Source organism: Miscanthus floridulus, chromosome 9 (assembly GCF_019320115.1).
Source record: "Miscanthus floridulus cultivar M001 chromosome 9, ASM1932011v1, whole genome shotgun sequence".
Taxonomy (NCBI): domain Eukaryota; kingdom Viridiplantae; phylum Streptophyta; class Magnoliopsida; order Poales; family Poaceae; genus Miscanthus; species Miscanthus floridulus.
The window spans coordinates 76,815,792-76,843,632 of NC_089588.1; the positions used below are offsets into that span (position 1 = coordinate 76,815,792).

At 43.8% G+C, this 27,841-nt stretch overlaps 1 protein-coding gene across 5 annotated transcripts; it reads right to left on the reverse strand.

Annotated features, from left to right (window-relative positions):
• Window positions 1-20,131: 20,131 nt before the first annotated feature.
• Window positions 20,132-22,516, reverse strand: LOC136482183 (protein kinase PINOID-like). Of its 5 annotated transcripts, none has more exons than XM_066479417.1 (5): window positions 21,826-22,516; window positions 21,605-21,705; window positions 21,365-21,394; window positions 20,710-21,218; window positions 20,132-20,625 (listed from the first exon to the last, which is right to left on the reverse strand). In XM_066479417.1, exons 1-3 carry the CDS (start codon window positions 22,053-22,055, stop codon window positions 21,372-21,374), a joined length of 354 nt encoding a protein of 117 aa, XP_066335514.1. In that variant the 5' UTR covers window positions 22,056-22,516; the 3' UTR covers window positions 20,132-20,625; window positions 20,710-21,218; window positions 21,365-21,371. The 5 variants fall into 5 exon arrangements, with proteins under 5 accessions (XP_066335514.1, XP_066335515.1, XP_066335510.1 ...); XM_066479418.1 differs by having other exon boundaries at window positions 21,365-21,446; XM_066479413.1 differs by lacking the exon at window positions 21,365-21,394.
• Window positions 22,517-27,841: the final 5,325 nt, after the last annotated feature.

The window sequence follows — 27,841 nt, forward strand, 5'->3', positions numbered from 1 at the left end:
AGCTGAACTTGTCCATTGCATTTTAGCTTGAATTTGCATCATATCATCCTAGAGATGGATAAGGATTGCACTTCTTGTTTTCGCTGTGCCATTGTGATTTTCGTGAGGTTTGGGCTTGGCAGGTTTGTTGTGCTTGGAGGTGTATGATTCACCTCCCTTTTGATCAAGGTTTCATTTCTTATCCCTGTAAAAGGTTAGTGGACAAAACATACCCAAGGGATTTCGCAAAGGTTTTGAAAAGATGGTAATCATTGTTATGAGGTAAAGGTTTTCCTTTATGCTAATGAAAAGATGGTAATCATTGTCAGTTAGCAAAGAGAATACTTTTTTAGATTCTGAACCTTTATTTAATCAAAGTTCACCAAATAAGTCTTGATTAATCTCCGTTATGAATTTATCTCAAGGACTTACTCACATGAATTTGATAATTTCCTACAGGGGTTAGTCCATGCATGCAATCAAAGTCTAAATTAGTAGTTTTGGTTCAAAAATCAAACTAGACACCATGTTCAATTTGATTAAGGTAGGCTAATTAACCTAAGCACCATGCTTAATTTAAAAAGCCTATGGAAGTATGATCATTACATCCAAACTAAGCACCATGCCTAATTTAAAAGATATATGACCAACATCCAAACCAAAGCATACTAGAATAGAAACATGCGAGTAACATGAGATTCACTTAAACAGAGGTGAGAACTTTGAATGGTGAATCAGAGAACCATTGTTTTTATTATTTTTATGCAGAGCAATGCAAACAGCTTTGATGAATGCAATTTAAACAAACATGCCATGGTTTTGAAAGGAAAATCTAATTAAACAGATGATATGCATGAAAATCTAGGCTTTAGCCTTTTCTCGTAGCACGGACCATCTAGTAAAACCAACATATGATTCTAATGGTCCCATTTAACATACGTCTACTACGAAGCTAGACTAAGAGCATTGAATAGGCATATAACAAAGAAATTGCCTTCTATCTAGACTAGTCATAGCGCCCGAATATAGCTCAAAGTCTAGGAGCCACCCAAAGAAAGCACTAGATATTTGGTGAATCAAGCAAACATGCAGTGGTAAAAAATAAAAATAGGAAAGATATTTTTGGGTTGGTTCTCTTATACATTGATCCACCACCCACAATTTGAGATGGTAGGGTGGAGGAGTTGATGCTTCATGATTGATCGGACACCCTAGGCTCATGATGATTTTTCTTTTTTTTCACCCACAAAAGCTAGTGGTAGACTAGATTAATAGATATCTAAGTCAATATCAAAATCTTTATGCCAATTGCTTCCGCGGCAATGGCACTAGAAAGCTTGTTGGTATTTGTTAAAACAAACAAAGAAATCCACAAGTGCATAGATATCATTGTAGCTTTCACCGAGTTGTATTCCAAGGTATCATATTTATCCACAGGGAAGCAATGGTTAAAGAAGTTGATAGTTAACCATCATATATCCACTAACTAGTATACCGACTAGACTAATGTGGGGGTAAGTGATAAAGATAGGACTTTTGTATAATGACACACACAGGAGAACTCCATGGTAAGATAAAAGAGCAGACAAGCTAAGCTAGGAGGACAACAGGGAGCATAAGTTTTCTTTTATAATTCCCTATTACTGTAGTTCTATTTCAGAGCAGACCAAAGGGATTAACTAAGCAGTGGATTAAGCATAGCGATGACACCATAGCACTTTAGAGCAGCAGTACCTTTCTGATCCTCGAAAAAGACTAGGAAGAGGTGATTGGGGAAAGGCTGCCAAAACCTCTATGAGAACACCAACCCGAACGTGGTGGATTACAAAGGCTTGGTCAAAGCTATCACCTCTGGGGCTACCACAACTATCTATGGGGTTGAGCGTAAACTCAGGTAACCTGTAGTCTAGACACCATGTCTATAGTATCGATTACTACTCTAGTTTCATGCAAAAACTAGAGCACTTGGTTGAGCAGAGATCCCATGCCAAGGTGTGATATGACTACACTAACCACGCTTAGCTAAACCACTAAGGCATAAACTAGATAACCATGAAGGACATTTCAGTAAATAGAGAAGATAAATATGAAGTACTTGAGTCATACAAAGGACCGATACAAGATTATACCGAAACTCTGAGGGCTCTTCCATAACGTGTGCATCTACTCCCAACTAGAGCTCTTCTACTACTACATCTTGGAATTCGAGTGGAGCTCTTCCTTGGTGGTGTGTGTTGGAGTGAGGGGGAGGCCTCCTTTTATAGGTGGTTAGGAGGAGATTTATCCTGGAATATTCCCCTCATAAGTGAGCAAACCAACCTTTGTTGGTACACTAAACCTGGGCCAAACCTAGACAACAGTCTTTGGAACGTCGTTAATAGGTAGCCCACGAAAGATGGGCCCGAAACGTGGCAGTAGGGGTGTGGGTGCACCAGTTGGCAGAGCTGTCCTGGCCCAATTTTTGTCTGGTGGGCCTCTGGGGATGTGATGGGCCATGCTTGCAAAGTTTGGCGCCATTTGAAGATGACTTGCTTCGGTTTTGGGCTTGTTTCCACTTGGTTTGGGCCCTGATTTGCCTAGTGGTGGGCCTTCGCCCCCTTGGGCTCTTTTGCTTTGCACAAGATGGTGTTACGCTTTGTCTCTTTGCGCATTTTGAATGTGTTTTCCTTGATAATGAAACATGTGTCCTTCAAAACATATAAACACCAAAACTTGTGGAATTCGTTAGTTATGAACCCTATACTAAGTTCGGTGTTTTGAATAAATGGATTTATGTGGGGTTTTGGCGGTTATATTTAGGCGTTAAGGACCACCAACAGTTACATGCTCGCTATCCCACACATTGAGCTCTAAGGTAATCAAAATTAGCTTTGGAATTTTGGATTTAATTTTAATTTTGTCTTTGCATGCTTCGGATGTTCTGGAATTATTGTAAAATTTGGGTTGTACAAACTTAAGTAAACGTAGGTGGTATATTCTAAAACTGTATATGGTCCATTGCAGTACTTGTTCATCAAAAGAGAGAGTTCTTACACAGAATATGTTGTGCACCTGCACATTGTTTTTTATTGGGACTTATACAACCAAATTAGGGGATGATGTACACTGCAAACGAAGTAGCAGCGGCTGATGGTGGCTAGCATCATTACACTCAACCTTGATTAAAACGACGAGTATGGTAATCCATGTGCATATCCATAGCAGGTGAAACAACTCTTTCAGGGAAGAATCTTATAGCCTGAGTATTGTGCAGGCGCCCATGTTAGTGAACACAACATCGGACAACCCATGGAGGCAATTGGTGTCAAGGATCGAGTAGAAGTTGTATCAATTTTACCAAAAGTTCACCCTCGGTAGGCATATCATCAGGTTGTGGACCATGTCTGATTCGTTACTATAAATGCACTATTTGAACACATATGTGAATAATGTGTCTAAACTACACAATATATTAATTGTTTCGTAGGTTGGAGGTACACACATGTAGGCTAAGATGGGCTAGATGGACTTCTTAAACCCGTCTATGATTGATGTTATATGAATTGACAAAGGGCTGCTGTTGAACAAGTCAGATATCCTCCATACTTGTAGCCTACAAAATGCCATGTAAGTTTGTTGCAAATGCCTCATTTTGTAGTCCATTACAAGTTTAATGGTTTAGCCCAGCTATTTTTCATGGGAATATTGTGAATGCAGCAACCACTATGTCCTTTTTGGCATCATGGAAGAGGAATGCACTCTCACTGTTTTTGACTCTTGGAGGAGACCACGAGAGCATATCCAACAATTGTCATGCTGAACGAGTAAGGCAAGCTAGCTACCTTCTACTCTCCCACATTGTGCCAAAGATTACATTATTGTTAGCTTTGAGCATTATATGTCACTCATGATGAGCTTGTCACACAGGTCCTTTGAGAAGTATAATAAAAAGAGAGCAAAGAACTATCGACCGGTTTGGAATTTTTTGTTCACTGTGCATGTACATGAGGCTTATTCGATCGCAACACACAACCCTTGTGGGCTGGATTAATGTGGTATGTCCTGCATTATATGAGCATCCTCATCCAAGATATATATGACTACCCTGGCTCATATAGCTTGTTCCCCATTAGTCAATTTAGCGACCTAATTTTGAGTCCATAGCAAATGCATGTCTTAACTGCGTTTCTAGTGTTGCAAAAACTATGGTAAGTACAACGGTGTTGACCGACTGTACTTGGGTTGCAAGTACAACTTGGGAGTTTCATTATGGACTTAGTCATGAATCTCGATGCATGGAGACAGCCATTGTCGTATGTAATACCGGTGCTAATGTTCTTCACCTTGTAATGCCGGTTTCTTTTGGTTTGTGTTCTCAAACGACGTACATGTCATTCTTGTGGATGGATGTGTTTTATGAAACTGTGTCTTGGTAGTGATGTATATATTATGACATTGTGTATATGTATATGACCTGGATTTGGTGTGATCGAAATAATATTTATTATTACAATTGATTCTGAAAAATATAGTATTAGTGACGGTCTGTCCAAATCCTTAGTGATATGGAATCAACCGGCGATGATTGTAGTAACAATACTGCCAAAAAAATGACACAAGGGTGGTGATAGACAATACAACACTGCTAGGTCAAACGCAAGTGCGGCGGTGATGGAGAGGACGTCACCACCGTATAGAACGCTAGGCCGACGGTGATATCGCCCGCAACACTGCCATATCAAACGGGGACCGACTGTGCTGGTACGTACATCAAAGCTAGATCATACCCAGGACCGACATTGATGTCACATTTATCGTCGCTGGATGGTACGTCCATCCAACGTCATTGTATATCCTTCATCACCGCCGGATCGTTCGCAACACCGGTGGTGGTAAGCGACAAATTGCTGCCAGATCGTACTCTGATGCGACGGTGAAGTAACCGACAGCACCGATGGATTGTACGCTTATTTAGTGGTGATGACCAATATCACCGCCGGCGCACAACCGGCGGTGATCAGGCAGGCTATCACTAACGGCTTTTACCAATGGAGGTCAAAACCGTCGGTGAAGGGGGCTCTAGAGCCGACAGTGATGAACTTTCTATAGTAGTGCTGTCGATGTTTTACCACCGATAGCCTACCACGGGGGTACCCGGGGTAGTATGTTCGGGCTTCGGCGTATGCCGAACTCGATGGTTAACGCAAGACACAGTCGATTTATCCTGGTTCAGGCCCTCGGTCGTAGATCGAGTAATAACCTTACGTCCAGTCGGCGTTAGCCTTTGCGTTGGATTGATTGTCAAGTGTTGCATTGTACAATGGTCGTTCTGAAATTAGGAGCCCTGCCCTCCTTTATATAGTCAGGAGGCCAGAGTCCTAGTCGGTTTATAATGAGATTTCCTAGTAGGATTACTTAATAGTTATACTACTAAGATTACATGGGAAGAATCCTAGTTGGACTAGATCTTCTCTCTCCTTTGCGGGGTATCCTATGGGTCCCGCATCGACAAGCCCCCGAGCACTTCATGGTTGAGCTCTGAAAGTCTCGCTCTGCTCCTTCAAGTCTTGTTGAGTAGGAACAAAATGTCATCCGAGTGCTTTCTTGGAGTGAAACCTTGTAGCGCTTCTTGGGATCTTTGAGTCGTGAGTGCTTTTTTAGGAAAAAATACATCCATCTGGTTGTAGCCCCCGAGCCTCTTGCTATTTGGAACAAGGAGCTGGAGGATCTTGTCTTGAAGTTGCTCTGATTGTTCGTTGAAGTTTTATTAAAAAGAACTCGTATATGGATCGTTCCGGGTTCTTTTTGTCGTAATGTCTTGAAGTGGTCTGCGTTGAGGAAGTCTTTTGGTGACGTGCGCTTTTTCAAAGAAAAAGTGCACTCACTGAGTGTAGCCCCCGAGCCTCTTGCTATTTGGAACAAAAAGTTGGAGGGTCTTGATCCTTTATGTTGTTTGAAGAATTTGTGTTCTGAAGTAGTCCCCGAGACTTGGATTATTTCGTTATCCGAGTAGTTTCGTGGCATGCAGCCTCCGAGCTTATGTCCGGGTTCTTTTGTTTCAGGAAGAACTTGGATGCAAGGTCTTGGCGTATTCTTTGATAGTCTGCTGTTGCCAGATGTAGTTGTATGGTGGTGGTTGAGCGTAAATGCCTTTTGTTCACGGGTTGTACTGTGCTGGTATATTCTTCCGAATATGCCCGTCTTCGAGTACTGTTTCTTCTCGCCTGAGTCATCCATTATTGAGTCCTGTCTTTTCACTGTGTCCTTTGTTGGGCTTATTTCATTGGTACTCCTAGTCCATGTGCGCCGATCCTTTGGCCTATAAATACTGTCCCGGAGTGCTTGTTTTCATCCATTGGACATTCTGTTGAAACCTTCTTGGTTGTGAACATGGTAGTTTGTGAAGTAGAGCAGCCCCCGGGCGTATTTTGTAGTTCCTGTGTGTCTTGTCGTAGCTAGAGGAAGTCTTGTGATAGGGATTAGAGGTAGGCTAATCCTGCGACAGCATTGTGCCAGGATGTACGTGGTGGTAGTTGGAGGAAGTCTTGTGATGTGGGCTTCGTTCCTTCATCCGGCAGTTCTGGGTTGATCCTCGTCGCCTGTCTTGAGACCGTCCGGTGCAGATCAACACCATATCCAGCATCACATCGGTCTTGGGTAGACAGATGCCCGCCGGCCTTCTCTGCTCCATGTTGCCCTGCCGTGCTGCCGATTTCCGCCTTGGATGCACTGCATTTGTCCTTTGAAGAAAACAGTGTAGCTGATGGTGGTCTGTCCTTTCGAGTAGCAATTTGGGACACGTAGTCGTTCCAGAGCCTAGTCGTGTCCGTGTTCCTCTTTGCTACTTTGCTTTTCATGGTGCCGAGTTCGTTGGGTCTTGTAAGATTTGTAATCTTCTATTTTTGAAGTCGCTTGTAATGTAACGAATCTTGTCTTCTGAGTTGTCTTTGACTCTTCTGTTGTGACCCCTGTCGTTCATGAGACTACCGAGTTCTTTCTTACATAACCGGGTTCTTTTGTTACTCGTGAGGTAGCCCTTTCTTTCTTCTTGGTTCAACGAGTTGTTCCTGTGGTTATCTGATAACCCTGCTGTGTTGCTGCGTGGATAAGTCTGAAATCTGCCCGTTGGTTCGTACCGTTGTGTGGATTCGTGCCCTCCGTCGTTTTAGCTGCGTCGGTAAATGGACCGTTGCTTTCCCACGATGTGCTTTAACGGGCCTTATGGGCCGTTTGTATCACTGAGAAATCTATTTAAAGACCTTTTATCTTCCTTTCCCTTGTCACCCAGCTCTTTCCTTTAAACCCTAGTTCTCAGAAAACCGCCGCCGTCATTGTCGTTATCACCCGAGCACCATCATTCTAGCTTCATCCTCCTTAGCGCCTTTATTGCTTCCGCCAGTTCATGGGAAAGAAGAAGACCGCAAGCAAATCTCAGGCGACCTTCGTGGACGAGGAGTCGTCGCTGTCTTTGATTGAAAACCAGGAGTTCGTGGCCATGAGGGCAGCTCAGAAGGTTTGGCCGGCTCCAACAACCAGCGAAGACCAGCTGCGCGAGCTCGTTAGTGATGGCTTGATCCAGAACAAAGTCATCGCTGAATGGAGAGTTCCGGGCGAGCATCGGGTTCCGGCCCTGGGTCCTGGTGAGATTGTCCTTTTTGTTTCTTTTGTCCGCGCTGGTCTCTGTCTTCCTGCTTCCGTCTTCCTTCATCAGTTTCTTGGGTATTTCCGGGTTAGTTTGAACCATCTAACCCCCAATGCCGTTCTCCATCTTTCTGTTTTTGTTCATCTTTGTGAAGCCTTCCTTGGGATCCCTCCTTCTCTATCTCTTTTTCGTTTTTTCTTTCGCCTGAAACCTCAACCCCGCCGCGAGGAAACCAGTGTCCTTGGCGGTTGCGGGATTCAGTTTCGCCAAGGTCTCAAAATCAAGTTTTTTGATTATGACCTGGTCGATTCTGTCAAGGATTGGCGCGCCGAGTGGTTTTACGCTGCCAATTTGATCCCTTCTCTTGTTGTTCACTCCGGATCCGGTCCTGTGGCGAACGACCGGTGGGACAAGAAGCTTGAGTCTCCTGCTGAGATTCAAGCGATCCAACCACTCCTTGATAGGATTAGCACGCTGAAACAGCAAGGATTGACCGGCTTTGGTATTGTCTCAAGTTTTCTTCGTCGTCGGGTTCAGCCCTTGAAAGAGCGGGGACATCTCGGCTTTGAGTATTCTGGGGCCGAGGATTCTTCGCGCATGGTCCCAGCTCTTGAGCTGACCGGTGAGGAGGTACTCGAGCGTCTCCAGAAAATGCTGAAAGGAGTGAGCGTCATTCCTCCTGCCGTCCCTGAGTACTCGGCCAACAACCCGCCCCCAGCTGTGAGTTGTCTACCCTCCTTTTTCTTTTTATTTGAGTTCTTTATGTACTTTTGCTGCGTCCATTCTTGCTTAGTTTTTCCTTGTCTTGGTGTTTTGTCTTTTTTCGTAGGTGCTTGGGCGGAACTTTGTTGATCCGATCCCCCTTGATGTTCTCCCTGCTGTGGCGGAGGCTGGGGATCGTCTAGCCGGTACTTCTGTAATTAGTAAGTCTCAAACTTTTGCAGCCCTTCCTGGGGTTTCTTTCAGATTTGATGATGTATATGAAGAGTATGTTCCTCGTCTAGTCCCTCGCGGTCCTCGCAGCATCCCGAAGAGGGGGCGAATGGACGGGTCTTCATCTGGCTTGCCTGTCTCCAAGAAGCCTCGCAAACCAAGTACTCCTTCAGGTGCTCCAGTTGTTGCTAGCATGCTCTTAGGTGAGCACATTTAGTACTCTTTGTTCTTTTATTTTCATGTTTCTCTCTTGAACCGAGTACTTTTCATCTCTTTTTCAGCAGGTGCTCTGGTTTCGCTGACTGAGGAAGAAGAGGATGATGAAGTTCCCCTTATCATGCGGCGGTGAGTTGTTTTTCATATTCTTGTCGCATTGAATTTTTCCTCTTTGTTTTTAATTTTAGTCTTGAACTTTTTTGAAGTAATCGGAGGTCGGGTGTGAGTTCTTCCGAGGCTCTCGCGCCGACTTCTTCCGAAGCTCCGGGGTCGAGTTCTTTGGTTTCCTCTGCCCCGAGCTGTACTGCTCCTCCGGTGCGGAGTTCTTCCACGGCTCCAGCTCCGGCTTCTTCTGTGGCTCCGTTGTCGGCTGTCCCGCTCCCGTCGCTGGGTGGCGGGGACGTCTTCGCCGTCGTGGTTCCCCCTGCGAGGCCTTCTCTTGGCTTCGCAAAGAAAAAAGTAGTCGGGTGAGTAGATTCTTGCTTCATCTTTTTGGCTTTTATCTTCCTTCCTCTGGTTCTTATTGGTGCTTCCTTTTATCACTTTTCAGTGTTTCATCTTCTCTAATTTCTCCATCGACTTCTTCTCTGCTTCCCACCGTGCCAACGAGTTCTGAGCCTCGAGACTCACAACATTCTGTTGATGAAGTTGCGGCGGGGGCTTCAGAGCTACCTGGCGGAGTTGCGGGCTTGGTCGCTCCGGAGGTAACTGTGGCCGTCGCGCCGGGTTCTTCTGGGGGTTTGGCTCCGGCTTCCCTGGAGGTTGCTCTGGTCGCTCCTGCTTCGCCCCAGCCGGCTTCTCTTTCCCCTTCTTTTGCCTCCAGCGGCCCCTCCCTGTCCGATGACGTGGTGCAATAGTTCGATGCCACTCATCAGTTATCGGAGCTGACCGCAGCCTGGGGGAGCTTGTCGACCCTCGCGACTTCTTTTGGTGAAAAGCTCCAGGTAAATTTTACTGCCACTTCCCTTTTGCATGCTTGTTTTTCTTCTATCCTTACGCCCTGTTTCTCTTTGCCTCTTTCTGCTCAGTCTTTTTCTCGTGATCATTCTGGCTTCTTTTTCTCATCTGAAAATGAGAGGAAGTTGTCTTCGGAGGTGGACGCTCTGAAAGCCAATCTTGACCTTCTCCGGGTTGAGTTGGAGATGGAGCGTCAATTGCACCAAAAGGAGGAGAAAGCCCTTCGCGCCCGGGTAGTGGAAACGGAGAAACAGAGAGATGCTGCGGTGGAGTCTGCGAAGAGTGAATCCAAAGGTGCCGTGGATTCTGCCTGTTTCTTCTTGTACTTTGACTTCTTTTTCCGCTGACTTGTTCTTTGGTGTTCTGTCTAGCTCTCCGAGTTGAGAAACAAAAGCTCTCGGAGAGTATTGATGAAATGAAGGCCCTTGTCCGTTCTAGTCATAATAGAGCTGAGGAGGTAAATACTCATGCTGAGGAAGAACTCGCCCTTGCTAGGCTGATTAGGCGTGGAGCTGACAGAGATCTTGTGCAGGCCCAAAAAACCATTGAAGGCTTGTCTGGGAAGCTGGCGACGGCTACCGAGAATTGGAATGCCTTGTGGAAATCTTTTCGCTCGGTGGCCAATGTCCTTCGGACTCCAGCGGATGACGGGCAATCTTGGGCGCAGTTCATTCCCCGGATTCCAATTCGTTTCCAAGAATTCGCGAAGAGGTGTGCCCAAGTATGTACCAAGAATGTGCTGGCCCAGGTCCGGGTCCTTGCTCCAGAAGCGCCTCTCTCCAAAATAGCAGAAGAAGCTGAAAGCCAAGAATATCTTGACGCCGTTGAAAGGATGGAACCCAAGGTTGAAGATCTAGCCAGTAGGGTTGTAGATAGTCTAAATATTGATATTTCCCTTTCTGATGACAACGCCTGACTCGGTTGAGCGTCCTCTTGTAATATTACACTTCTTTTTAAATGAAGATTCTTTATCTTTGTCGATGTATTCTTTGCATGGGTGCGGTTGAAGTTACTTGACTTGCTGAGTACCTTGTCTTGCTCTCACCTCTGCTTCGTAAGACAACTCTGTGTGTTATTCTGACGAGGCCCCTCGATTTGTCGAGTACTTTTATTTTCTTCTTTCCTTTGTGATTCGTCGAGTGCTTTGTCCGTGTTATGACTTGTTAGATGTAGATCTTTGTGTTAACAACCTTTCGCCTGTGCTATGTAAAACGACTCGGTATAGAATGTTGCCTCGACAAACTTCGGTGTCCGAGTGCTTTCTTGAGTGGCGCTTGTGCTTTTGTGAGGAAAAAGTATTCCTAAAAAGTATTCCTATCTGGATGTAGCCCCCGAGCCTCTTGCTTTTCAGAACGAAGTGCTGGAGGATCTTTTGAAGTTAAATTTCGGTTGACTCAGCCAATTTGCTTTTTGTTAGCTTTTAGCTACCCTCATTGGCGAGTTCAAGTGTTTTTTCAGCTATTTTGCTCTTGGCCGGGATGCTCAGGCATGTTCTCAGCCATTTTGCTTTTTCTTTCGGGTGTTAGCTTTTAGCTACCCTCATCGGCGGGCTCAAGCATCTTTTCAGCTATTTTGCTCTCGGCCGGAATGCTCAGGCATGTTTTCAGCCATTTTGCTTTTTGTTTCGGGTGTTAGCTTTTAGCTACCCTCATCGGCGGGTTCAAGCATCTTTTCAGCTATTTTGCTCTCGGCCGGAATGCTTAGGCATGTTTTCAGCCATTTTGCTTTTTGTTTCGGGTGTTAGCTTTTAGCTACCCTCATCGGCGGGCTCAAGCATCTTTTCAGCTATTTTGCTCTCGGCCGGAATGGTCAGGCATGTTTTCAGCCATTTTGCTTTTTGTTTCGGGTGTTAGCTTTTAGCTACCCTCATCGGCGGGCTGAAGCATCTTTTTAGCTATTTTGCTCTCGGCCGGAATGCTCAGGCATGTTTTCAGCCATTTTGCTTTTTGTTTCGGGTGTTAGCTTTTAGCTACCCTCATCGGCGGGCTCAAGCGTCTTTTCAGCTATTTTGCTCTCGGCCGGAATGCTCAGGCATGTTTTCAGCCATTTTGCTTTTTCGTGAAAACAACTCGTTGGAGTTCATGACAAGACATGCTGTGGATGAATATCATTGTTATTGATCATGAGTATAAACTAATACATATGTTGTTGAAGAGTATTGACTTTCGTTGATTGTAGGTCCCTTGTGGCTTGCATATCTGTTCTTTCTTGAGTTGTTTTTACGCGTAGCATCTTCTTAGCTGGCTGATGTGCCATGTATTGCTGACTTCCTTTTCATCTTTGGTCATCAACTTGTATGTGCCTGGTCCGATGACTTTTGTGACAATGAACGGGCCTTCCCATGGACTGAGTAGCTTATGTCGTCCATCAGTCTTTTGTATCCTTCTTAGTACTAAGTCTCCAACTTGTAGTGATCGTGGTTGGGTACTCTTGTTGTAGTGCCGTCTTAAACCTTGTAGGTATCTGGCTGATTGGAGGGTAGCGTTTATTCTGACTTCTTCTGAGCTGTCGAGTTCTAATCTTCTTGTGTGTTCTGCTTCTCCTTCATCATATTGTTCTATTTTTGGGGAAGTCCAGATCAAGTCGACGGGTAGTATGGCCTCTGACCCGTAAACTAGGAAGAAGGGTGAGTGGCCCGTTGCTCTGCTTATTTGAGTTCGTAGCCCCCATACTACTTTTGGTAATTCTTCAATCCATTTGGACCCATAGTCCATTAGTTCTTCGTATAACCTTGGTTTTAATCCGGCTAGTATGAGTCCATTAGCTCTTTCTACTTGTCCGTTGGCTTCTGGATGTGCAACAGACGCATAGTCTATACTGAAACCACAGTCCTGTGCCCAGCTTTTGAATTCTATAGCTGTGAAGGGGAGCCTAGATCTGTGATGATTCGATTTGGCATGCCGAAGCGGTGCATAATGTCTTGGATGAACTCGACTGCTTTGGTTGCGCTGTATTTCGCGAGTGGTTTGTATTCAATCCACTTGGTAAACTTGTCGATTGCCACAAAGATGTACTCGAAGCCGCCCTTTGCTTTTTTCAAGGGTCCTACTTGATCTAGCCCCCAGCAGGAAAAAGGCCAAGCGGGTGGGATGCAGATAAGATTGTGAGCTGGTATATGGGCTTGTCTTGCAAACATTTGGCAACCTTTGCATTTTCTGACAAGCTCTTCTGCGTCTTTCAAAGCGGTTGGCCAGTAGAATCCGGTGCGAAATGCTTTGCCAACCAGTGTCCTTGAGGCGGCATGATTTCCACAGCAACCTGAGTGTATTTCGTCTAGGATCTCTTTACCTTCTTGAGACGAGACACATTTTAGGAGTACTCCTGATGATGCTGCTCTTCTGTAAAGTTTATCTCCTACTAGAACGTAGTTTTTGCTTCTGCGAACAACTTGGGTGGCTTCTGCCTTATCTGCTGGTAATTTGTTTTCTTTGATATAGTCGATGAAAACTTGGGTCCATGAAGTGTTGATTATCAAGATCTGAACGCTTTTAGCCTGAATTTCGTGTGTTGTTTCACCGGGTTGTTTGATAGAGGGAACTGATAGCTCTTCTATGAATACGCCGGGTGGAACCTTTGCTCTGTCTGATCCGAGCTTGGCAAGGACATCTGCTGCAATGTTGGAATCGCATAGAACGTGTAAAATTTCTAATCCTTGGAAGTGTTTTTCAAGTTTCCGTATTTCAGCACAATAAGCACCCATGTTTTCTTTGGTGCAGTCCCACTCTTTGTTGACTTGGTTGATGACCACTGCTGAATCGCCGTATACGAGTAATCTTTTTATTCCGAGGGTAATCGCGACTCGTAGCCCGTGGATGAGGGCTTCATATTCTGCTTCGTTATTTGTAGCCTGCCATAATATCTGAAGGACGTACTTGAGTTGTTTTCCCTCTGGAGAAATGAGGAGAACGCCTACCCCGGCCCCGCCTAGTTTGAGTGATCCATCAAAGTACATCTTCCAGTGGTCGAGGATTGTATCTGATAAGGGCTGTTGAATCTCTGTCCATTCGACCACGAAATCGGCGAGGGCTTGAGATTTGATTGCTTTCCGTGGGGTGAAATTGATGTCCAGAGCTCCAATTTCAACTGCCCATTTGGATATGCGCCCTGTGGCGTCTTTATTGTGTAGGATGTCTCCGAGTGGAAAATCTGTCACTACGGTAATCTTGTGGCTTTCGAAATAGTGGCGAAGCTTCCGAGAGGTAATGAGTAGAGCGTAGAGTAGTTTTTGTACATGTGGGTACCAGATTTTGGATTCTGACAGTACTTCGCTGATGTAGTATACTGGACGTTGCACTTTATACGCGCGCCCTTGTTCTTCTCTTTCTATGACTATTGCTGTGCTGATTACGGTGGGAGTTGCCGCGATATATAGCATCATATCTTCATCTTTCTTTGGAGGTGTCAGGATAGGTGATGAAGTGAGGTATTCTTTAAGTTTTTTGAAAGCTTCGTCGGCTTCTATTGTCCACTCGAACTTGTCTGTCTTCTTTAGTAGTTTAAAGAAAGGTAACCCCTTTTCGCCGAGTCTTGATATGAAACGGTTGAGGGCCGCCATGCATCCTGTTAGTTTCTGCACATCTTTGACACTTCTAGGTGGGCCCATTTCTGTTATAGCTCGAATTTGCTTGGTGCTGGCTTCGATCCCGCGCTGACTGACCAAAAATCCGAGTAGTTGTCCTGAGGGAACTCCAAATACACATTTATTTGGATTCAATTTCCATCTCCATTTCTTCAAGTTTTCGAAGGTTTGCTTTAAATCTTCAATTAGAGTGTCTGGGTTTTTTGTTTTCACGACCACATCGTCCACGTATGCCTCCACATTTTCACCGATTTGATTCCCAAGGCAAGTCTGGATAGCTCTTTGGTACGTGGCGCCAGCGTTTTTTAGTCCAAACGACATGGTCTTGTAGCAGTAGGCACCAAACGGGGTGATGAAAGATGTCTTGCTCTGGTCTTCTTCTTTTAGTGCGATCTGGTGATACCCTGAATAGCAATCGAGAAAAGATAATAACGCAGATCCTGCTGTCGAGTCAACTATCTGGTCAATGCGTGGTAGCCCGAACGGATCTTTTGGGCAATGTTTGTTGAGATCTGTGTAATCGACGCACATACGCCACTCGTCCGTGTTTTTCTTCTGTACAAGGATCGGGTTTGCTAGCCAGTCTGGATGTAGGATCTCCTTGATGAATCCGGCTGCCATCAGTTTTGTTATTTCCTTTTTAATTGCTGCCTTCTTGTCGGGTGAGAATCGTCGTAGCCGTTGTTTTACAGGTTTGGAGCTTTTGTTAACATCAATTCTATGCTCAGCCAACTCTCTTGGGACTCCTGTCATGTCGGCTGGCTTCCAAGCGAAGATATCTTTGTTGTCCCGAAGAAAGTTGGTGAGCGCGAGTTCCTATTTTGTCGAGAGGTGAGCACTGATAGTTGCTGTCTTGGAGGTATCGCCTGTGCCTAAGTCGATTTGCTTGACGTCGGCTTCTTTTGGTGGTGCGATGATACTAGGTTTTTTAGCCAGTATTTCTAATTCTTCTTGGCTTGTTTTTGTAGCGATTGCGGCTATTTCTTTTCTTCCATTGTCGGCTTGTGCTTTAGCTGCAATTTGGATCGCCTGAACGTCGCAGTCAAAAGCGCGTTTTAAATCGCTTCAAAGAGAAAGGATACCGTTGGGTCCTGGCATTTTAAGCAGTAAGTACGGATAATGTGGTATTGCCATGAATTTGGCCAGTGCTGGACGTCCGAGGATTGCATGATATGATGAATCGAAGTCGGCGACTTCGAATTTGATAAACTCTGTTCGGTAGTTTGAAGGAGTTCCAAAGGTAACAGGTAAAGTAATTTGTCCGAGTGGCATGGCTGCTTTGCCGGGTACTATTCCGTAAAAAGGTGTGCTTGTTGGCGTAATCATCCCGGCGAGTTGTAGTCCCATTTTCCTTAGAGTTTCTAAAAAGATGATGTTAAGCCCGGCTCCTCCATCGATTAGTACTTTGGTGACGGTCATACCAGCTATAGTCGGATCCAGAACCAATGGATAATGGCCTGCGTTTCCCACGCTAGTCCATTGGTCTTCTCTGGTAAATTGGATAGGATACTGTGACCAATTGAGGTATCTTGGTGTAGCTGGTTCTGCTGTCATAATGGTCCGCAGCGCTAGTTTTTCTTGATGTTTGCTTCTGCAATCCGGAGCCCCTGAGAAAATCACTGCTACCGTTCCCCTAGGTTTTTGGAATCCTTTGTCCTCGTGGTTGTCTTCTTCTCTTTTCTGATTGTCCTCTTTGGTGTTTTCCTTACTATCTTTTCTTGTGTATCGATCATTGAAAGTATAGCAATTTCCGATGGTGTGCCTCCCACTAGGGTGCAATGGGCAACGTATGTTTTCAATGTCATCATATCTTCTGGGTTTGGTAAACTTCTTTGATTTGTCGGCCATTGCCACAGTATTGTCTGGTCTACGTTTTCTTTCTTGATGTCTGCTATTTCGATGATTTTACTTGTCCGAGTTGTCCTGGTTGTTTCTGTCTGGGAACCTTTCCCGTGTTTTTTCTTCTGCAGTAATCATCTTTTCTACTGTTCGTCTGAATTCTTCATTGTTTCTCGGATTTTCTTTGCAGAAGTCTTGAAATTGCCACCTAGCCATGATTCCGTGAGAGAAAGCTTCAATTACTTCTCGTTCGGTTATGTCATGCACTTGAGCTCGTAGTTCGCCGAATCATCGATAGTAATTTCTAAGACTTTCACCTCCCTTTTGCTTGAGTCCTTTTAATTCTGCATGGGTGATTGGATGTGTAATGATTCCTGCAAAATTTTCACAAAAAGCTCTTTGCAAATCCTCCCAATTTCTGATAGATCCTGGGTTCAGTTTGTCGAACCATTGGAGAGGCATGGCTTCCAGTGCCATGGGAAAGAACAGGGTTTTGATATCGTCATCTCCTCCGGCTAGTTCAATTGATTGTAAATATATTCTGAGCCATTGCCTTGGTTCAGTTTTGCCATCATACTTGGAGTGGTTAGACGGTTTGAATTTGTGAGGTAATCGTACCAATGCAAGCCTGTTCGCAAAACAGGGGAATCTGTCGTGTGTCTTGGTTTCTTTGAATTCGGATTCGGCACCTTCTTCTGGCCAGCTGTCGTTCTGACGGGAATAATCTTGCGAGATTGTCTGGGTAGGTACCCTACTCCTAGTCTTCCTTGGTTGTTCAAATCGGTGGCCCTGATTATGTTCCTTCCTACTTCCTTCGTCATGGCTTCCACTCAGCCCAAGTCTTTCGAAAGCGGATTTCCTTTGATTTTGATCTTCTTGCCTGTGGGTTGTTGATCTTGCGGGTAGTCTTGATCGAGCTCTCTCTTCATGCGTTTTCGGGATCGTCGATCGGAGCAAGTCCTGGAGCTGTTCATACTTCTCACTGGGGTGTGAAGTTTTTCCGAGTTCTTCTAATGCTTCTCGAATCTTATCGTAAGGTGTATTCGCCGTGCGTCTCCCCTCGATTTCTCGTTGCGATTTTCTTTTGTCGTACTCAGCCAATTCTGACTCGTATCTGATCCAAGCTTCCCTGCGCTGCCTAGCACGGTGTTGACGCCCTTGCTTTAACTTGTTTTTTCTTTCTCTAGCTTGTTTCTGACTATCTGTTTCTCCGTCGTAGCCTTGGGCAAAAGATGATATGTTGGATTCTGATTCATCTGATGATCTGACATCGGGTGCTTCTGGGGGATTTAATGGTGACCGCGGTCGTCGAACCATGAGCACTTCTCGCGCATGAGTCGTTCTGTTATTGGCGTTAGTTTTCATGCTGTCGGAGTTGCTAATAACTTTAGTGGATGCCTCGGTGTCGTAGATCGAGTCTCCTTCTTGGTAGGGTAGAATTGCTGTCGTCGTCGTGCCGACTAGTTGGGTACTGCTGTCCTCAGGAACAGAACCTGGCCAGTGGATGATGCAGTCTTGGGATGTTATTGTTAGCACGAGACCCTCCTGAGCTCCTGTCAGTGGTATCCCGCATCTTGGATTGAAAGATCCTTCGAACTGTCCTTGATAGGATTTTGCCATGTTGTCGAGCCCAAATGGAAAAGAACTCGACTTCTTGGAAGAACTCTGGGGGTAATCCGAGTTGTTTTGGGATGTGCTCTGGAATCTTGCCAAAAAAGAACTCGGTTTCTTGAAAGCATTCGGATAAAACTTCGCCTTGATGTTTGAATTCGAATCGGATACGAATGGCCGTGAAATCTGATTTGAATCGGATACTGTGAGCTGCGCGAATCTTCTGGTGAGCTGATCCGTTGTATTTGGTGAAATATGAAATTCTTTATGATGATCTGGATCTTTGAGGAGATGGCCCTGAAGCTTGCCGTTGTTGTCTGCCTCGCAGATCCATGAGCCGAAGATGAAAGTTGATCCCGTCGGGAAGATTATGTTGTCGAGGTCCATCGAGTTCTCGGATGCAAAGTCGCCGAAATCCCCTACCTGGCGCGCCAGCTGTCGATGTTTTACCACCGATAGCCTGCCACGGGGGTACCCGGGGCAGTATGTTCGGGCTTCGGCGTATGCCGAACTCGATGGTTAACGCAAGACACAGTCGATTTATCCTGGTTCAGGCCCTCGGTCGTAGATCGAGTAATAACCTTACGTCCAGTCGGCGTTAGCCTTTGCGTTGGATTGATTGTCAAGTGTTGCGTTGTACAATGGTCGTTCTGAACTCAGGAGCCCTGCCCTCCTTTATATAGTCAGGAGGCCAGAGTCCTAGTCGGTTTATAATGAGATTTCCTAGTAGGATTACTTAATAGTTATACTACTAAGATTACATGGGAAGAATCCTAGTTGGACTAGATCTTCTCTCTCCTTTGCGGGGTATCCTATGGGTCCCGCATCGACAAGTGCTTGTGTAGTCCTATATGTCAATGTTTAAGCCTGACCCTAGAATGGTATAGGAATTTCCCATAGAGTATGGGACAACCTTGTGTCGGTCATATGAATGTGTTGAGAGGAGTACCTAATCATTCTGAAGATTGTATTTAGGCATGAGAGCTTGAGATTCGAGATGTTGGGGTTAAGTGTTTGCTTGAAGCCATGCAAGCTTTATAGTGTTCTATGGCTGGAATAATTTGTTATAACTGCCTTAAGTCTATGCCTATGTTTTTAGTAGCTTTGGGTTAACCAAATGGAGTAATCTTTAGATTCTTGGCGAAATAAGATTTAAAATGACACACTTTTTATTATAGTAATAATGATTTTTTTGCCTTGCTATAATAAACTTAGAACTAATTGGAATGGTGACCCATGGTGGTTTAAACGATTATGGTGGAACAATTCTTAATTATACTTTTGTTTTTGTGTTGTTGCTTCTGCTATTTACTCTGTTTATAGGTTTACGCTACCGAGCCTTGTCCTCCTGTTAGAGGGAGGGCGTTTAGTGACGTCCTGAGTTTTGGTGGTGCATGGGGTGTTACGGTTCATGTCTCCCATCTCATGAGCTAGTCGCGTGACAACTTCTATACACCATGCATGAGAAGTGTTCGTTCTTATGCCTCAACGACTTATATTTCCTTCCTTTGATATTTGACATGATCCGTCTGTGTAAATGTCAGTCTCAACATGCTACCTAATAAGCCAATAAGGCGTATGTGCCTACGGTCCTTTGACCTTGGCCATGGCCACAAGTTGTATTATCATTAAGACTGGACAGAGGAACATAATTGGTGAGGAATGGATGAAAAGTAACACGATATGATATATTAAGCGGGATTTGCTTGTATGTGTTAAAGAGGAAAAATTCTAAAATTTCAATCCATAATATGTTATGTTGTTTATGTGAAGGACTATCAGGCACTCTTGAAACTTTAATGTATGTAGAATTACTCTTAAAAAAGAAACTTTGATGTAGAATTGAGGATGGCAGCCAATGTTGGCTCACTAAGATAATCAATCATGGGCGGAGCCAGCTATCTGTCTAGCTTTGGCGACCCCCGTACCTAAAATATATAGAAAATACTAAATATATGTTGTACTAACGGGTAACCCCGCGCTTCACGCGGGCTGTAAGACAATATACACGCTATACAACAGATTTACATACAGCGGCAAAGACCCTATATGTCAGCCAATTATAATTCCAACATAACATTTGGTTGTCTTGCAGGGCGGGGATAAATTAACTAATAGTTTATTAAAAAAAAATCCAGAAAATGAACTAATAAGAATTGTGTAAGGGTACATATAAGTGAAAGGTACCCAAATAATGACATACTTCGTACATGGAGACTACGAGTAGAAAGGTAAGAAGTATTTGTGCAACAATGGACAATTGTTGAGGGTTGGAAAATAGTAGTCTTGCATATGTGGTCAACCAAAAAGGACGGAAATGTGCTTTAATTTGCACGTCAAGCAATTGATCCCTGTTGGGTAAAGAAATCACTCAAGCAACAAAGTTTAGAGACAAGACAAAATTGTATTATTTCATGATCATACTGTACATGTCAAATGAGGTATTATAGAGACCCCAGTCTTCGTACTTTACACAAAATGACTATTTTACCCTTAAGTCAAATAGTTACAACCCTTTTCAACTATAAGGGCGAAGTGATCCTTTTCCTTATCTAAGCTTTCATTCTTCAACTTTTGGTCAAAACCTTCTTAATGCCTTCGTCTTTTGGACTTAGTTGATTTTCACTCTCTCTTTTCCGACTCCAGAATGTCAAGCGAAGTCAAATCTTTGTCTTCACTTGATTTTGTTTCCGTCTTCTTTTTAGCGAAGACGAGTTCTCTCCGGCGAAGACTATTCCTTCTTGCGAAGTCAAATTTTCATCTTGGTTCTGCTTCTTTTCCTTGCATGCAAACTTTGTTACGGAAATCACTATTTCAATTCTAATGTTCCAGAGGCTAAGTTTTCTTGGCGAAGTCTAATCCCCAACAATCCCTGTGTACATATCCAAACCTGATGGTAAAAGTAAATGTGGTTAACAAACAGAGTGTTGTATTGATAAATAATTTTTTGGATGAATGGAACGGGGATTATTACCTGGTAAAAAAAGGGTGCTGTAGTGGTATGGATCCTGGAGCCAACAAAATTGTATATAGAGGGCAGAGAACCTATGTGGCCCTTACTGTGACAATGGTATTACCACTTTTATCATGTCTTTGTCCAGTGGCAATCACATGAGTTGATGCTCACAAAATACGCCATGTTCATTCATCACTTTCAGGGCCATCTCTCTCTGAAAACTCTGAACACGGGCACATGACGATGAGAGCAATGGAGAATACATACTGCATACATACCTGGCTGTGGTTGGTCTTGGGTACTTGTCATCTGTCAAGCACTAAGGTCAGACTAAGTAAGGAAAATCCCTGCTCTAAATCTGATTCACACCAATCTATCAACAATGCGACCACTTTTCTCACTTTCCTCATGGCCCATTAATACAGATTCTACAACATTCCCCAACGTAACTTCCAGTGGAGTACATCATATCGTAATCCCTTAAAGATGGAAAGAGCTACCAATACAACCTTGTAGAATTAGAATGCCTGTAACATTAGAGTAGGTAATTAAGAGTAAATGAGATAATTGAAACTTTAAAGTTCAGTCTGAAGAAAAGAGCATCATATGATTTGAACAATGAGTGGGAGGTGACAGAGATTAGAAGCCAGTTAACTTTCTTTGCGCAACCCACCTGAAGCTCAGGTTAAGTGCAGAAAATAACCTGCACACATTTATAAATGCAATTTGAGCTCAGGTTAAGTGCAGAAAATAACCTGCACACATTTATAAATGCAATTTGAGCTGGCAACAAAATAGTAATAAACTGATAATGTGTGTGACACGTACGTGTAATCAAATAACACAGCACCCATTAAAAAAAGCAAACAACTGGAAAACAATGGCACACGGGTGCGGTGGGCTCAGGACGAACCGGGCTCTAGCAGTGGCACTGCCAGGCAGAGGAGGCAGCAGACTGCGTCCCGGCGGCACCGTTGACAGCAAGCTTGGGGGCGGCAGAAGCGATTGGATGGCCTACAAACACAGGAACGCAGTATTAGAAAGCACACTTCTTTTGGACATTTCATCGAGCATTGGAAGACCACAGCAAGAGAAGAGGAGACATCAGTTGGGGACCATCAAATGTGCACTCACCTTGCTGACGGGAGAGGGAAGCGGCGTTTGCGCATGTGGTGGCGGAGCGAGTGGAGGCCCCCTGCGGGGGAGAACACCATGACGACGCAGGAGAAGTGCGGCGCGATGTCGAAGCCGGTGAAGAGCCGGGGCAGGAATGGGTGGTCCAGCACACGGAGGATCCGCTTCTCCGACGCCGCGCGCTCCAGCCTGTTGTTCTTGGCCACGATGCGCCGGTCCACCAGCTTCATCGCGTACAGGCGGCCGACTGAGCTTGCTGGCGCGGGTGCGCTGCAGTGCGCCGCGGCCGCCGTCGGGGCCTAGTCGCGCCGGGTGGCGCCCACCACCGAGGCCCCTTTGGCGCACGCCGTTGCGCCGGCGCGTCAGGAGCGAGGGAGAGAGAACGGGAAGAGGGAGCGGATAGTCGGAGAGGGTGGAGATGGTGCTAGGCGCGATCGGACCGGCGCTGACGCGCGGGTGGCCGGCGGTGGCGGAGCAGCCTGCGTCCGAGATGGCGCGAGGGGCGGCCGTGGCGGTAGCGGCCCTGTGGCGCGACGGGCATCCGCGGTGGCAGTGGCCCTGGGGCTGCCCCGATGCCGAGCAGAGGGATGGTGGCGATGCGGGAGGGAGGGGAGAAGAGAAAACCGGAAAAGGGCGTGGCCTGCGGTGGAGGAGATGAGAAGGTTCGAGGACGTTCGCGTGCCGTCGATGGGAGCAGGAGGGGACGGCGCGTGGAGGAAGGCGTGGCGTGAATCGTGTTTAAAAAAAAAACTTTTATTCACGTGCTATTATAAAAATTAATAATTATTTACAAGCTATTAGAAAGATTAAGTTCTCACATATACCACTGCTGGAAATTCTTTTACCGTCCATGCCACTTCGGTCAGATTTGACTTTAATGATGTTAAACCGCGGTTGTGAAAAGTTCAAAATACCCTTAGGTCTAAATATGTAATTAATTTTTTTGGGTATTTTAATGATCTCAAATGAAAAATCTTAAATCTAGAAAGTTGTAAATCTCGATAATATCTATAATTTTTGTATAAAATTTATCTTTATTTAATTTTGTAAAAAAAATATGATTTAATATTATTAATATCTTAGAAAAATCATATTTTTTGTACGGAATAAAATGAAGATAATTTTAATAAAAATATTGTAGATCTCGACGAGATGTATAACTTTCTAGTTTTGAGTTTTTTCATTTGAGACCATTAAAATGCTAGAAAAATTAATTATATATTTAGACCTGATGGTATTTTAAACTTTTTACATCCGCAGTTTGACACCGTTAGAGCTAAATCTGACAGAAGTGGTGTGAAGGGCAAAAGAGTTCAGATCAGTGGCACCTGTGAGAAGTCAACTTTTTTAATAGCTTGTGGATAATTACCAACTTTTATAATGGCACACAAGTAAAAGCCTCTATAAAAAATATATTGCCAAAGGTTAGGACCTTCCCCTCTCCGTCTCTCTCACGATCAATATAGTGAATAAAAGTGGAACACATTAGACATAAGATATAGGGAGACTATTCTTTATTTCTCTGAATATTGATGATTACAGCATAGAGCTCCTATGTATATATAGTCCTGCCAAGATCTAAGAGTTTGGTAATAGCCCTAGGATTAGAATTTCTTCTCCTTTCTTTTTAGGTTAGAGTCCGTATGTTTTATAATGCTCTCCCTTAGGTGATTATCATGATATGCACATGCCTCATTAAAAACTTCATCCGAAAACCCAATGGTAAAAAATGGTTCTTGGAGAAAATAGTACATCACATTCGTTAATTGAATTGCACACGTTGTCTCATTAAAAATATCATGTGAGAAACCTTCAAGTAAAAACTCACATAGTGAAAAAGAGTACAACATTTAACCTTCTTGGTCATGTATTCTTCAGGATATTCTATCCTTCATGAATAGATATCGATATTCATGATCTATGCATAAACTTCAGTGTTTTAGCAAATATGATCTACTTGATCTTTGTAATTATAGTGGTTTATCTTCATGGTAGATCTTCTCCTCGTAAAACTAAATTTTGAACTTCACTGTTCAAACCATACTTTTCATAAATATATCCTTAATTAATGGTATGTAGTAGCACAATACTATATCTTTCAAAAAGTTGGCTCATGATTCTTCTATGAATTTTATGGGTATAAACAAGAGCAATATGCTTCATATATAATGACCACTTATTAGTTGTGCAAAACAAATAAGTTTTATCCTTCAGGGTGATAAATCCTTTTAGAGGATTATGGGGTAAATAAGTTACAATATTCAATATCTTCTAGATAATGTATAAAACTTATACTAGAGTTTGAATACTTATAATTCCTCATTAGTGGTTTTTCAAATATAAATCTTCAGGATTTTGATTATACCACTAAATAATAAATTCAGTTTTGTATTTGGCATTTAGGGGATAATTCAATTGCTAAAATCACCATTGTTCTTATACCTTCTTTGGTATTTAGACGATATAACACTTCATTGCTAGCTTTACAATATACACTTTTCTGAGTATTTGTATGACACCTTCATAGTGTTTAGGATTTCTCATTTTTTCTCTCTTGGGTCTACATTCACTTTAGGGATTACCGGTGTTTATTCAAGAATTGACTAGTAAATTCTTCATGGAGTAATTCCTTCAAGGATGTTCTCATTCTTAGTGAAAAACAATTCTCTTCTATGAGATGCATTCTCTACTTCATAAGAGATTCTTATGTGATATGCAAAATCAGATATTGTCATGCACCATAAAATCATTCTATGACTTCATTCCTCCTAGGATATGCTCTTTTTGAGACTTCAATATTCATTCAGGAATATATTCTATCTTAGACTTCTTAATACATAGTATGAGATTTTTATATGGATTTATATTCTTCAGAAATTATATGGATTTTCATAATGCACTTATTAACTGTATATTTCATATTCATTTATTTCATTTGCCAGAGATATAGCAGAACACTTATTTCTTCTTAGTAGGAGATTCAACCTCAATTTCTTTCTTCATTGACCCGATATAATCGCTATAGGCAACTTTTGCCGTGGACTTTGTTTTTCGGAACCAGGTTCTCATAAGAGAAACATTTGCAATTATAGAGGTAGCGTTGTCGACAACTATTATTTTTTCCAATATTCTCACAGTGTGAGATTATTCTATCTTTTTTTCATTTCCCAAACAAGAGATGTTTTGTTGTTCTACATACCCAACACTAATGATGCGCGTGCTTAATGTGTTGGATTTCATCTTCGTGATGATCCTCTTCATGGGGTGTTTATCCTTCTTCATGAGGCATTCTCATCATGAGAATGGAGGAGTTTGTTCTTCTTTCATTCAACATGTATATACACTAAACTAGAACCCACATGCGTCCCCGCAGATTTTAGCTTGATTGTATACAACATCTAGTTTACTACTAGTAAACACAACTGCTGGTTTATAACTTCAAGTTACTCCTCTCATTTTCAAAATATCTGGCATATGCTTTGCTTCATGCTTCTCAGGAGCATTAGTGAAAGGTCCTTATTTGGTTTTGATAATTGAGTGACAATCTAGGTGGACTAATATGTGGTTGAGTGAGATACACAGGTGATTAGTCCTTAGGTACATCATGTGTGAGCAACCTTTGCCATGGAGGTGAAATGGCTTCAAGATGTTGCAAAGCTCACACATGTGATGAAGGAGCTCATTGCATATAGGACATGACATGGAGTCATGTGAGCAAGGTGGAGAAGATCAAGCCAAGGCTTGGCTTGACGGACCGGTTGTAAGTGTGATGGGTAAGTTGAGTGATTACTTGGCGCTGATGGACCAAGGCAATGGTGAAGAGCAAGTGGAGTCAAGATCAATGAACCAATACGATCACGTGATGATATGAAGTGGATCATATCATTTGGTGATTGGTTGGTGCATGTGTTGCATCAACCATGGAGGAGATAGAATGGAATGCGCAAGGTAAAGTATAACCTAGGGCATTTCACTTCACCGGTCATAGGCATGTAGAGAAGTTGATGACCGGGTTTAGGATAGATGGCCATACTATCAAGAGGGGGGCAAACTTGTTTGCATATCAGTCATCTAGTGACACTTGAGCGATCTAACTTTGCGATGTTGCTAGGATCGAGTGGTATGGTGAATTGAGTGGCTAATCCTTTGAAAAATGTTTGTGAAAATGCTAACACACTTGCACTTGGTGGTGTTTGCACATTTGCAAAGGAGAAGTTGTTGGAGTGGAATTGGATCAACTTGGAGAAAAGAGAAAGGTTTTTTGGTGTACTTTGAAATATAGGATGACTCTTGATTTGGAATTTTGCATTGATCCATTGTTCTTTGGAACAAATATGCAAGTGGGACATGTAGCTCTCTAAATAAGCTTTCCAAAATGTCCAAGATCATCGAAATGAGAGTTCGGAGCTAAGAGTTATATTCATTTTAGTGATGAACAGTCAGTGATCGGACACGAGTCTGGTCAGGACCTGTGAGTCCGGTCAGTGTTCCTATGAGGGCTGTTTTGGGGCTGCGATCGGACACTAGCACTTGGGCATGACCGGACATGCCTATGCCACTGTTCTGGGCCTAGAAATGCTGAGGGAAAGCGACTGAACGCTGCGGCGAGTCCGGTCAGTGTTGACCAGACATGTCTGGTCGATGAAAAACCTCTCTGTTCGCGACGGGACGCTGGGTGATGGCTATCGGACGCGGAGTTTGTTTGCGCATGTTGGGAGCCGTTAGCGCCCAACGGTAATAGTCAAATAGCTAGTACACATGGTGAGCGTAGCATGACCGGACTCTGGACCAGACTCTGGGGTGAGTCCAGTCAGCGAGTTTGGTCGGTGCGCATAAATCAGGATGAAGGGGTAACGGCTGTTTTAGCCCTTGGGGCTATAAAAGGAGTGTGTTGCCAGCCTTGGCACATGCTTGGCACCTTTGGGACTTAGTGTCCATGCTTGGGGAGTGCTAGGAGAGCCTCTAACTCACTTAGCACATCGTGATTGCATTCGATTGCATGTGAGTGATTCTAGTGCGATTGTATTGTGAGATTGCATCAAGTGGCACTAGGTGATTGAGTTGCAAGCCGATGGTGCTTGTTACTCTTGGAGGATGCCACCTCCTATATGGCTTGGTGGCTTGTGACTCTGTTGAAGCATGCAAGAAGATTGTGCGGTGCTCTAGAGGAGGATTTGTGAGGGGGATTGTGTTCACCCCGTAGGGATCATGAAGAGCAACTCTAGTAGAGCATGTCATTAAGCTACCCTCAGGTTCAGGTTTGGTTCTTGCGGTGCCCGAGGTGCGGGCTTGGCGGGTGATGCAATTAGCCGCCGAACCACCAAGTGAGCGGTCGACACAACGGGGACTAGTGTGTTGGCAAGCACATGAACCTTGGGATAAAATCACCATGTCATCCTTGTCTTCCTGTTGGTTTGCATCTCCTTTACACAAGCTTGCAATTACTTTCATATATATTATGCTTGTGTAGTTGCTCTTGTAACTATTTTGCTTGTGTAGCTTGCTTGTGTAGCATAGAAGTAGCTCCCTTGCATGGCTAATTTGGTTTTAGTAACCTTGTTAGTCACATTGCTTAGTTTGTGTATCTACGTAATTTGCGCTCTATAATTTGGCTTATGTAGTCTTGTTGTTGAGCATTGCTAGTGAGCTTAGGTGGCTTTGTGCTTTAGCTTACTAGATTGTGTTGGAGCTCCCCCGGTTGTTTGAAGTACTAGTGCATTGGTTTGAGTGACCTTGCTCTAGAATTGATTAGGTGAGCTTTAGCTAGCCCGACACCTTTATTGCCTAATTAGGAACTTTTTAAGGTGCTTGAGAACTTAGATAGAGGGGTGTAGTCTTGGATAGACCGATGATTTTATTTCTGTATTTGTTTTGGTTAGCCGGCGTGTTTAGTTTTAGAAAGGACTATTTACCCCCCTCTAGTCTGCCATCTCAACCCTGCAAGTGGTATCAGAGCTTGGTCTTTTATTTGTGGTCTTCACCAACCCAAGAGGATGACGTCTAGTGGGCTAGATTA